Genomic DNA, 12,549 nt, shown 5'->3' with positions numbered 1-12,549 from the left:
GCGGTAGACTTATTAGTCACATTTCCCTAAAGCTTTTTCTGAATTTTTTGCATATATGGCATTTCGCACTGATGACATAACTTGTAATTTCGTTTTTGTATGAACACACTTTTAAGGGTAAAAAGGGTTTAGAAATAGTACAAGTAATTTCAAGCTTTTATACACCATAATAGTAATATCAAAGCTTTTATAAATTGTTAGACTACTTACGATTTTTTTTCTTATGTCCAAATGAAATAAACCAAATCTATATTTATATAGTAAAAACGATGATGAATTTTGATATAAAAATTATATATATATAAAACATCTTTGTTATATTACAATTTATCTTAAATAAAGAGGAGATAAAAATTTTAAAACTATTATACACCAACAAAAATAAATAAAAATGTCACAATCTAAACAATTTACTTTTAGCAAAAAAAAACCACTTAACATTAAACGTACACTATTCACCACGTGTTCCAAATAGTACACAATTTTGTTTTTAGAGTTTTCTCCACGCACATAACCCCATATAGGTGGCTGACTTCCAAATGCTCCATATGTGTACAGAACTATGAATAGTGCATGTTGCAACTATCTCGAGCATGCTGAACATAAGAAAGTCTGGAACATGTTAAGCAAACTCAATTGTGATTAATCCACCTCATCTTTTTATTTTTTTAACAGGGTCATTTGAGTCATCCAACTGCTAAAATAATATTTTCAAAAGCATCATTGTACATAGTCTAAAAAATGTGGTTAAGGATGTGACAAAATGGGAGTTGTAATTTATCAACACCTTGAATTTTGGTTGGGTGGAGTACTCTTTGCTATGTGTTGTATTTTTATTGGCCAATAAATATTTTGATATTATTCTTTTCATCTCAATTATTAAAACTCAATTATTTCATAATATATAAATAATTTATATCAAAATTCATCATTTTTGATTCTCTATAGATAGAGACTTGTTCCGTTTGATTTGAACATAGGAAAAAAATTCATATTTTTCTTGTATTATTTATTTTACATAAAATAATATACATATGCTTTGAATGGAGAAAGCATATCAGGCAGAGCAGATAAAGTGGTTCAAGCAGATCAAGCAGAATTAAAGTAGATCAAATATTTGGTTGTTCAAGTGCAGATCAACGGTGAACTACATCAAAAAAACTGTAGACCAGATCTGCATGTATTTCTCCTGCATTTACCACAAAAAGACAAAAAAAAATATGAACTGCACACAGTTCATCTGCATTAACATTTAAAAGTAAAAAATTTCTTGAATGGTAACTTAATGATAGGAGGACTACATTAAAGGAATGATCTGCTATTTTTTTTGTCTTCCCATTCAAAGCTATAATCTAATGGAGGTGTTGAATCCTTAATTCATCAATTAAATTCATACAATGAAGGTGTTGAAAAATGAAAAAAAAAAAATCTATGTGGATTAAACCATGTTAAAAGAATTCAACAAACAAAAGCTAAGACCACTAGGACACATAGTGCATTATTATTAGTTATTAAAGTTCTTTATACTTATAGCTTCATCATAACTATTTGACATCATTTATTTCATAGTAATCAAATTTTTTATTTTATTTTGATTTACATAAAAAATTCTTGTTTTACATACAATATAAAGAGATACTTGTTTCATTTCATTTTAACATATAAAATAAATAATTAAATAGATTGATGGAGCAAGGTGTTGAATTTTATTAATAAATCCATAGTAGATGATAGAAATTGAATGAATGTTGAATTATTAGGTGGATGAAAGAGAAGATGATTTGGAGTGCTAAAAAGGAAAGAATAAGAGGGTCTCGAATAAAAAAATCAATGTAAATAATTTTATAGGGAATTATTGAATATACATTGAATTATGACCTAGAAGAAAGAGGATATGATGTGGAGTTTTTAAAAGGTGTAAATAGGATGTTGTATAATTTTAAACCAATATATATATGCATAGTCTTATAGTAATTTACTAAAAACAATGCTACTCCACTAAATCTAAAAGTTAAATTACTTTCTCAATTAGGATGTCTTTATGCGAAATTGTGTTTTTGGGAACAAAATAATTAGTACTATTGGTCAAACAATATATGGTTTCTTCTGATAACCACTAGAAGAATAAAAATAAAATGAGTAAAAGAATAATGGAGAATTGGAATAAATAATTTTTGAGGAATGAAATGAATAGATGAAGACAAAAAGAACAAACTAATAAATGGTAACCAAACAATAACAATATTTTGAAAAATATATTAAATATTAAATAAATATAATTTTAATGAAAAATACTAATACTACTTTATTTACTATTAATGTATATATAATGAATTTTCCATTTGATTTAAAAAAAATGTGAATAAAATGTATATATTTAATGTTAATATTAACCTACAATAAATTGTAAGAGTCATTTATCTTTTTATAGTTTTTATTTCTGATATAAACATCTCTTAAATTTATTTTACTATTCATATAATTATCAAATAAATTCTTAAGATTAATTAACATAAAATTTTTATCAATTCTTTTTTTGTCAATACATTGTGAAAATATGGAAATTATTGTATTATAGGATTGAAATATTATTAATATACATAATATTTATTTATTTAAAATTAAAATTAATTTTAAATTTGTGTTTTTTTGTTCCTTATCAATTTTGGTGAGAATATTTTTGTTCTATTTTTCCTTATTTTTTTAGGAATAGAGAAGAATGATGTGGAAACAATATTAAAAATTTTGAGGAATAGAAAAGAATGTGACATTCTTCCTTGTTATTTTCTTAAATCATGGTTACCAAATACCAATCGAAGCTGTATATATATTTCAGCAATATTTAGTTTTTTGTTTTTTAATATTTAGATGGGGAAAAAAGGAATTGGGGATTGTTTTGCCATATTGAAAAGGTTTAGGACTTAATTAACAATTAATCCCTATTTTGGCGACTGATGCGATATGATCGTCATCACTCGACTCGACTTCACTCTTCCCTTAAAGTTTTGATCGGTTTCTAATTTCTCGACGAACGAATGAAGTAAACTGCCGACAAATAGTGATTTTCGTAAAGGGATCAGTGTGTCCCGGTGGAAGAAGATGATACATTTGGCTGGGTTTACATGTTGCTTAGGCGGCGTCGCTCTTTATCTTCTCAGCCGGAGAACAGGCAGGTTAGGGCCTTTTTTTGTTTTTGCCATCACTTGTAACTTTTTTTGTTGTTCGGTGATAATGTTCTTCTCTACCTCTTTTGTGCGAGACAGAGTTGTCAAATCAATCACTAAGGTTTACAACCTCAAGGATTTGGGTATGTATGTTCCTTGAGACAATTGTATTGTTCTGCAATTCAATTTTTAGGGGTTTTTTGATTATTTTTTTGGTATAAATCTTTCGATTTTTCTACAGAACAATTGGTAGAAGGAGAGAGCAAGGTGTTACCTTTGGTCATAGTATCAGGAAGTGTTGGCTCTGAGACACCTATTAAGTGTGACCATAGCGACCTACTCGGTGTTTTTGTCAAGAAAACGGTATGTATGAAATTGGATGAACCGTACCTTAGAGATTGTAAAAGCCTTTAGATAATCTATTAATCTTTCACTTTAATTAACAATGATTCCTGATGTGATCCTTCCAAGGAATCGACGCTCTAAGGTAGGTAGACTGATAATCCTAGAACTCCGATGGCTCGCGAAGCTGGATGATAAGGCGTGAGATAAACTCGAAAATCCTTATGCTCCAAACTCTCTTAAAACAAACCAAACAAAGCAAGGCGGTGGAACTTTAGATAGAAGCTTCGCGGAGACAGACGACAAGGCGTGAGACGAATCCCGAAAATCCTCGTGCCCTAGACTCTCTTGTAACGACTCTTCAATCCTCAGCTAGTGAATGGCAACGTCAAGTGATGTGGAATCACTTGATATACCGAAAACTCTTTGATGTAACCCACCAAGGAGAAAGAACAAGTTCCAAAGGAACAAAGGAGTTTACCACTCTCAAATAAAAGATAAAAGATTTCTTGATTGAATGATTTTCTCAAATGAAATTACATGTGTTTATATAGGGATAGAAAACTTGGTCACAAAGCCAAGTATTGATTATTCTTGAAACTAAAACATTAAAGATACTAAGTTGAATGAAGACCAAACTCTTGGTGCATGTTTCCCTCCCTCCAAAGTGACTTTTTGGTGCATGTATCTCTTATTTTCGTCACTCTTCTTTGACCACAAAACAAAGTGATTATTTTGGGCTTTATTGGGCTTGTATTAGGCTCAAAGTGGACTGGACTTGATAGACAACATCCCCAATAGGGTTTCTCATGCTCTCTTTGGCCATAAGCTCTTCAATTGACCCATTAAGTGCATCCTTGATCTTCTTTGACTTTGATTCTTTCCAACTTGCTGATGAGAAACAACATGGGCTGTATGATTTGTTCACCTTGGTCTTAGTAGAAACAGCTCCTGTTTGCCAAACATAATTCTGGAAGCTCCTAAACCAGTTGGACAGGTGAAGAACTAGATTGACCTCCTTTGGAAAATGAAGCGTATCTTTGTGGTGTGTTGGCCAAATCTTGTTTTCTTGTACTTGTTAGAAACATACGAGATCCATCGACATCCTCCAACTTATTTCATGTCGAAATTGTTGCTGAGTTGGTATGTGTAACACGATCTTTGGCTCAAACGTGAAACTGGAACTGGATAGATCCACTAACTTGAAATATCTATATCTTTCAAATATGAACTGATATTAAGGTGATTCCAATTCTCCGTGGTTATGTAGTGGATCAAGATTCCAGAACAGTTTCGTTCATACCTTGAATACTTCTGACCTGGTCGTAATCCTCCGTTGAATGCTCGTAGGTCCAAATCACATAGCCATGAGTTCACTTGATTTGTAAAATGAACAACTCCTTCATATGAACTCTGATTGGACTGATTCCACTTTGAGATATGCTCTAAATGAGGTAAGAATGTATCCCAAATAGTCGTTTGGCTGGAAGAATTGATCTTTGAATTCGTTTGTGTTGAACAAGACTGAAGGATCTTCTTAGATGGTATCATGATCATATCAATTCCTTAGGCAGAACAACAGGTTTTAAGACGTAACTGGAGGTTTTCATGGGTTCAAGATAGTACATTTATGCAGCCCATGACTAAGGAATTCCCGTGGTATCTGGTATATGTTTGTTTGATCTTGAGTTTGAGTTTGATAAGCCAACCTACTATGGATTAGAAAGTGTTTTACTAAAGCCATTGGTTGTTCGATTGATAGGAAGATGGGACAGGTTGTGTGGATGTAGCTGTATCTCAAGGTGAAATAGGCTTGGCGTTGACGGTTGGAAGTGATGTATTCGAAAAGTCAGAGCCGGTATCGCTTGTTCAAAGAACGTTGGATTATCTTAAAGGCCTTCAGGTCTTTTTGTTTTTTCCTTTCCTTCCATTTTTCATTGATTTGCTTTTGTTTGGACGATGCTAATATGTTGTGGCACCATTATTGTCTACAGATACTTGGGGTAAGACGCATTGAGCGTATTGTCCCAATTGGTACACCGCTTACAGTTGTTGGTGAGGTATGTCCTTTATCAAAATACGTTTTACATCTCAGTTTTGTTGTGTTGATTACGGCCATGTTAACAGGCTGTTAAAGATGACATGGGGAATGTCAGGATTCAAAAACCTGAGCAAGGACCTTTCTACGTCTCTTATATACCGCTCGATCAGCTCTTCTCTAAATTGGGAGAATGGTCAAGGTTGTTTCTTTTCTCTGTTTTGTCTATTCTTTTCTTCGAAAACTATGATTGAAAAGTCTAAAAATATGTATTTTTTTGGCAGGAGGTTTAAGTATGCCTCCATGGGTTTAACTGTTCTTGGTGTGATTCTTCTTACAAAGCCTGTGATTAAATATACTCTAAAGAGTATTGAATATATTCGAGAGAGAAGGTTGCGGCAGCGGCAGACGAAGTTGTCACTAGATAGGTATGTCGCAGCTTAACCAAAGTCACATAAATTTAAAATAATTAGTCATCACAAGTTAAGTGTTGAGCAATTTGTTGTAGAGTTGTTGATACAGCTCCTACTCCTAGGAGAGCCGAACCTGTAACTAGAGGTAGGTAACTCATTAGAGTTTGAAGTAACATGTGATACCTTATCCTGCATACTCTTGGAATTGCTCTGCTTACAAGAATTTCTTATTAGGATTAATAAGGAAACATGAGAATAGCTTTGGTGGTACAAGCAGAGATAGCGATACACCTGATATTTGTGTGGTTTGCCTTGACCGGAAGTATAACACCGCTTTTGTTCAGTAAGGGCACGACTTTTACTTGTAAAAACTCTTTGAAATTCTCTCAGTGATCAGACATGGCAGCTTTTGATTCCTCTTTTTGTTTGGTTTGGACTTGTAGGTGTGGTCATATGTGCTGCTGCATAACATGCGCCTCGCAACTGAGGACCTGACCTCTTTGCCGGGAACGAATAGAACAAGTTCTGAAAATTTACCGCCATTGAAAGACAAAACTGAGGTCTCACCTTTGGAGGACTGAGGACATTGGACTAAACACTTCCGATCTACCAAAACCATTTACCAGCAAACAATCTCATTAGTCTTGTATATATAAAGCCTTGTATTTTGAATTCAAACTAGAACCAGTTCTGCATTGTAGATCGAGATCGAACGAAAGGGACAAAAGCTAATATAAAATGTGATCTAATCATCTAAATCCATATGAAACTTCAAGCTTGTATTGAAGGGAAAAAAAAGACAATAGCTAATGGTTTGTGAAAATATGCATTCCGTTATGTATCAGTCACTTGTTTTTCTCTATTTACAAATATAAAAAGTTAAAAAGGACGTTAACGGCAGGATTCGAACCTGCGCGGGCAAAGCCCACATGATTTCTAGTCATGCCCGATAACCACTCCGGCACGTCCACCTTATTTTTTGAACTACTTGATTAAATGTATTTAAACAAGTTTTAGTACTGGTTTAAATGGAATCAAATTGGGCTTAATTAAGCCCAAACTTATTAATGAATGACACAGACAAAAGAGAAACAAACCAGACACAACAACTGGAAGTCTGGAACTAATCAATCAATCCTCTAAATGGTAATGAACGAGAAACTAGAGAGTCAACGGTCAGAGCGTTGACCAAATCTCTCACTCTCACCAGCCCAAATCTCTCCAACTTCCTCTCTCCCTCTCCGCTCAAATCTCACCGGAGATCGTCTCACCGACGAATCTGATTCGTCTCCCAACCGGGTAAGCTCTCTCTGCAAATTCAGATCGTTCCAGCTCACTCTCAACATCGGATCAAGATTCATTTTCTATTTATTGTTCCTTTCTTTTAACAAAAGCTTTTTGATGATTAGTGAAATCTAAAACTTGTACATTCATTCGAATGATTTGAATCAGTAGATTTTATACACTTAAGCTTAGACAACCATAAGATCAAAACTAAAAAATTTGATCTTTCATTGTCACTTGCTGAAGCTTTTGTGTTCTGTATACTTTCAAATTTTGTTAGATCGGTTATTGGATGTTCGAATTCCGAAAAAAAAGTTTCGATCTTTCGTCCATTTTTTGTGTTATAAGGAGGAGGAAGAAGAATGGCGACTCCGGTTGATCCACCAAATGGGATAAGGAACCAAGGGAAACATTACTTCTCAATGTGGCAAACACTTTTCGAGATCGATACCAAATACGTGCCTATCAAACCTATAGGCCGAGGCGCGTATGGTGTAGTCTGCTCTTCCGTGAACAGAGAGAGTAATGAGAGAGTAGCGATCAAAAAGATCCACAATGTGTTTGAGAATCGGATTGATGCGTTGAGGACACTTAGGGAGCTTAAGCTTCTACGTCATCTTCGACATGAGAATGTGATTTCTCTTAAAGATGTTATGATGGCTAATCATAAGAGAAGCTTTAAAGATGTGTATCTTGTTTATGAGCTCATGGATACTGATCTTCATCAGATAATCAAGTCGTCTCAAGTGTTAAGTAATGACCATTGCCAATACTTCTTGTTCCAGGTTTGTTTCCCTTTGCTTTTACGTTTAGTGTGCATTGTTTGCATTTGAAGTTTGCTTATGTTTTTCTTTCTTTTGCTTAGTTGCTTCGAGGGCTCAAGTATATTCATTCAGCCAACATTCTCCATCGGGATCTAAAACCTGGTAACCTCCTTGTGAACGCAAACTGTGACTTAAAGATATGTGATTTTGGGCTAGCGAGGACGAGCAACACTAAAGGTCAGTTCATGACTGAGTATGTTGTGACTAGATGGTACCGAGCACCAGAGCTTCTCCTCTGTTGTGACAACTACGGAACCTCCATTGATGTCTGGTCAGTCGGTTGCATATTCGCTGAGCTTCTTGGAAGAAAACCTATATTCCCGGGAACAGAATGTCTTAACCAGATTAAACTCATCATTAACATTTTGGGGAGCCAGAGAGAGGAAGATCTCGAGTTTATAGATAACCCTAAAGCCAAAAGATACATAGAATCACTCCCTTACTCACCAGGGATATCATTCTCTCGTCTTTACCCTAATGCGAACGTTCTAGCCATCGATCTGCTTCAGAAAATGCTCGTTCTTGACCCATCTAAAAGGATTAGTGTCACAGAAGCACTTCAGCATCCTTACATGGCGCCTTTATATGATCCTAATGCAAATCCTCCTGCTCAAGTTCCTATTGATCTTGATGTAGACGAAGACGAGGATTTGGGAGCAGAGATGATAAGAGAGTTAATGTGGAAAGAAATGATACATTACCATCCAGAAACTGCTCTCTGAGTTTTGATGAGATCAAGTCTTTTGCAGGTAATTTTTCACAAAGATATCTTACAACTACTTTTCTTTTATATCTTTTTCATGTTTGCTTCTTGAAATGTTGTTAATAATAGTATCTAAGAAGAAGAAGAACAATAACTTATATATTATGTGATATCTTATGTGATATGTTTGTGTCATAACTTATATATCAGAATCAACATAATCCTCCCTCGACACTCCTCTCCCTTATTTATACTTCAGATACTTCTCAACTGCAAACCCTCTAAGAGAATTAGAGCTTCTCTTCAACCACAGCCACTCATTAGCCACGTCACCACTCTCTTCTTATATTGAATCACTAGACCAACCTTATCAATACTCCCCCCATTTAGACAAGCTTGTCCTCAAGCTTTAAGAGAGAAAATTGCAGTAGCAAGTCACAAATATTGGTCCGTGTTTGTTATCACTGGAACAGACTGCTCGCAACAACTGTGACAGTCTTACATCCCCATAGAATTGTTGAGCACCTGAGATCAGCCATTGTTATAGGCCAATCGCCACTCTCTTTCATCTTGTATTTGTACTTGAATTTCCAGGATTTAAGAAACTTCTGTTTCTTAAGACTGTGCAAGACAATGGCAGTGGCTTCACGTGAGTCTTCATCAAGCTCACTTTGTAGAACAGCAAAGCCAGAACCAAAACCAAAGGATGGTGCTGTCCTACCTTGCAGCTCACATCCCCCAACTAACCATTCTTCATTCCAGTCCAAACTGATTATGATGTTGTTGTAGTCCCTCTGAGTCACATGGTAGAATGCAAATTTCCAAGAGTTAGAACTCTTTTCCATCAGCCTCACAAGCAGAGAGCCGATATTGCTCAACACATACGCAACCTGCAACCAAGTCACAAACTTCTTCTCCAAAGTATAACCCAACAAATAACGTAACTGGGACATGGAACTGATAAGTGCAATGTTGACGCCTTGGCCTTGCTGCAGCTCTATCTCAGCAAGACTAACTTGTAGTCCCACTATGCTCAACCCATCCACAAAGACATGGCCACGTTTGTATGGAGCTTGCCAAAACCTCAACAAATGGCGTTTCTTTTTCTGTTGCAGCTGTTCCTTGAAAGATGTAAAGTACAGAATCTGCTTGTGTTGTCTTTGCATTCCCACTCTCTCAGATTTGTATTTAAAGTTCCAGGTTTTTAGAAACTTGTGTTTCTTAAACTTATACAAGACTGCGGCATGGATCACACACTTGTTGGAGATCATCCCAATCATCATACCCTTTAGAATCACCCAAGTAAACAGCCTCACATGCACCTCTACAATGTTATCACTACTAACGGCACCATTAGCTGCAACTACAGGTCCAAGATTTGATATCGCAGAAGCTGATCCCTCCGGTGAACTGAGAATACACCAGTTTACACCTTAGATGTTCGGAAATGGCCTGCAATGTCTCAACTTTTATTTTCCAACGATGCCACAAGTGAGCAACAGCCTTTCTCTCAACATCCGGAAACAGAGAGTCTGCACCTAACTCTCTCCCTTGTAAAGCTGCTTGTAACACACCTGAAATCACAGAATATGTATGGCCTTTGTTTTCGTCCTGTGTAATACCAGTCTCTTCCTCTGATTCCACTTTACACAAGAACATGGATTGTGTAGCTGCAGGCCCTAAAAGTGAATGCAGAATCTGAGATCTCCATCTCTGCTTCAAATGAAACTTCACCTCACCAAAACAAAGCTGATACAGTCCTCTTAAATCCAGTCTCATTCTCATTTTACAAATAAACTGTGACTGTCTCATCCTTCTCCAAGGCTTAAAGCTGTTCCGTTTCCCATTTGATCCTTCAGAAGCAGAAAAACATGAATCTGTGAGCTACTGAATTCCTGACCTCAATTTGAACTTAAACCGCCAAGCCTTAAGATGCTTTCTCTGTTTAAGTTTTTGTTTCCTTCTTTTGTCTCCCACCAGCATTTTATCCAACACTTGGAGTTCACATTGTGTGTTTTTGACAATTGTTGACAACTCAGAAATCTCAACCACTTCGGAAGCATCGACCAGATATGATTGCTCCAATAACAAAGATGAGATATCATCCTTGACATCCAATGATTCATTGCAAAATGTAAGGCTAGGTTCCAGTTCTGAATTTGATACCTTAGGTTGTGCAACACCATCAATCTTCATGTTTGATTCATTTGTCTCCGCTTCAAGCTCTGATATCGATTCTACTTCTTGAACGGATGATTCTGTTGGAACCGGTTCATGGACACAAAACGATTCGATCTCGGATGAAGAACAATTCTTCACCGGAGCAAAACGAGCCAACACTCTTTGCTTAAAGAGACTCCAATCCATAATTTTCTCTTTATTCATCTCTCGCATAAACCATGTCAATGCAACTCCTTCTAAACACACAAAAAAAAAAAAAAAAAAAAAAAAAAAAAACAAGATCATGCTTCGCATCGTCTGAGAAACGGCCACGATTGAAAAGCCTCTCCACTTTTCAATCGTGGAGAGGCTAAAGTGTCTGTAACGTTTTGTATATAAGTGTGTGTGTCCTTAAACTTCATACTCTTTTACCTCTGATCGTATTATTAGTGCTTTCTATAAAGCCAATATATTTTTCATCTGATTAAAGTTTTCCGAATGTTAGAAGTAACTTCAAAACATTGAGTTGAATATGATTTTGATTTTTGAAGATATATTAACACGCGTAGTTGCCAGAAATATACACTGTTTGAGATAAATAACTATTTTATTAAATAAAACACAGTATGAATAATAGCATATAGCATATTGGAGTTTTCAATAGAATGTTCCAAATCCAATGTATTGTACATTTCTAAACAATGTTTTTTTGACTTTCATACCTACTCTTGAATTTAAACTTACTCCTTAAGCTGCGTTCCAATTGGATTCATAGATTGTAGTCGTTTTTTGTTATATACCTAATCAAATGTCCATTAAATAGTTTAATCAAATATTGTGGAGAGATACTATACTTTAATGTCTATCACACACTTAAATTTAACTTAAATGATAGAAATAAAATGTGTTAGTAAAACTAATTAGTAATTAACATGTATACTTTGGAAATATATATGATGAGCAGTGTGTGAATAAGAATCTTTTACTTTTGTAAATGGAAAAAAGGTATGAGTGAACTACTTCTTGAGACCATTAATGTGAAAAAAATCTAGAGCCAAGGAGATAATGATTCTAGAAGATCAATTCAAGTCTTTTAACTGATGATAGTCAATGAATCCTCATCATCATCATATTTTTTTTAAAAAAAAAGGCTAACATCATCATCATCATCATCATCTCTTTGATTTATGTATTTTGATGTCATTGAGCCAATTCTATATTATTCCATCAATTCGATAGTTTGATTAAACTAAACCATATGATGATGATTAAGCAGTTTACTTGTAGACCTTTATCCAAAACTCATAGAAAGTTGTGATGATTTTGACACTAGTTTAGGTGATAGAAAAATATATATATATATTTTTTTTTGCAACTGCTTTGTAAGAATTGTCACAAATGATATTTTCTACTTCAGTTATTATACTATGGTCAACAGGTATGAACGTACTTTCAAATAACTTTATTCTTTTTATCTTTATGTACTGGAGAAATTATATTTATTGTATACTGTTTCAACTGCTAAAATCAAATTACAAAAAAATATATATATAGAATTGTGCTGAAAACAGCTATAGTTATACTTATCTACTATTCCCTCCAATTTATATTACTTGTCGAT

At 34.7% G+C, this 12,549-nt stretch overlaps 2 protein-coding genes and 1 non-coding gene across 3 annotated transcripts; 2 read left to right on the top strand and 1 right to left on the bottom strand.

Moving 5' to 3' along the window:
- Positions 1-3,099: 3,099 nt before the first annotated feature.
- LOC104750167 (E3 ubiquitin-protein ligase SPL1-like) lies at positions 3,100-6,304 on the top strand. Its single transcript, XM_010471921.2, has 10 exons — positions 3,100-3,173; positions 3,264-3,307; positions 3,406-3,527; positions 5,077-5,172; positions 5,269-5,409; positions 5,501-5,566; positions 5,634-5,746; positions 5,829-5,960; positions 6,053-6,092; positions 6,212-6,304. Exons 1-10 carry the CDS (start codon positions 3,100-3,102, stop codon positions 6,302-6,304), a joined length of 921 nt encoding a protein of 306 aa, XP_010470223.2.
- A 542-nt stretch (positions 6,305-6,846) lies between these two features.
- On the bottom strand, positions 6,847-6,928 carry TRNAS-AGA (transfer RNA serine (anticodon AGA)). The gene has a single exon. It is a non-coding gene; the product is annotated as a tRNA-Ser (tRNA).
- Positions 6,929-7,014: 86 nt separating this feature from the next.
- On the top strand, positions 7,015-8,963 carry LOC104750166 (mitogen-activated protein kinase 2). Its single transcript, XM_087492078.1, has 3 exons — positions 7,015-7,256; positions 7,590-8,026; positions 8,107-8,963. Exons 2-3 carry the CDS (start codon positions 7,604-7,606, stop codon positions 8,785-8,787), a joined length of 1,104 nt encoding a protein of 367 aa, XP_087348204.1. The 5' UTR covers positions 7,015-7,256; positions 7,590-7,603; the 3' UTR covers positions 8,788-8,963.
- Positions 8,964-12,549: the final 3,586 nt, after the last annotated feature.

Source organism: Camelina sativa, chromosome 16 (genome assembly GCF_030686135.1).
Source record: "Camelina sativa cultivar CO46 ecotype springtype chromosome 16, ASM3068613v1".
Taxonomy (NCBI): Eukaryota; Viridiplantae; Streptophyta; class Magnoliopsida; order Brassicales; family Brassicaceae; genus Camelina; species Camelina sativa.
This window is presented reverse-complemented; position numbering and strand designations above follow the sequence as displayed.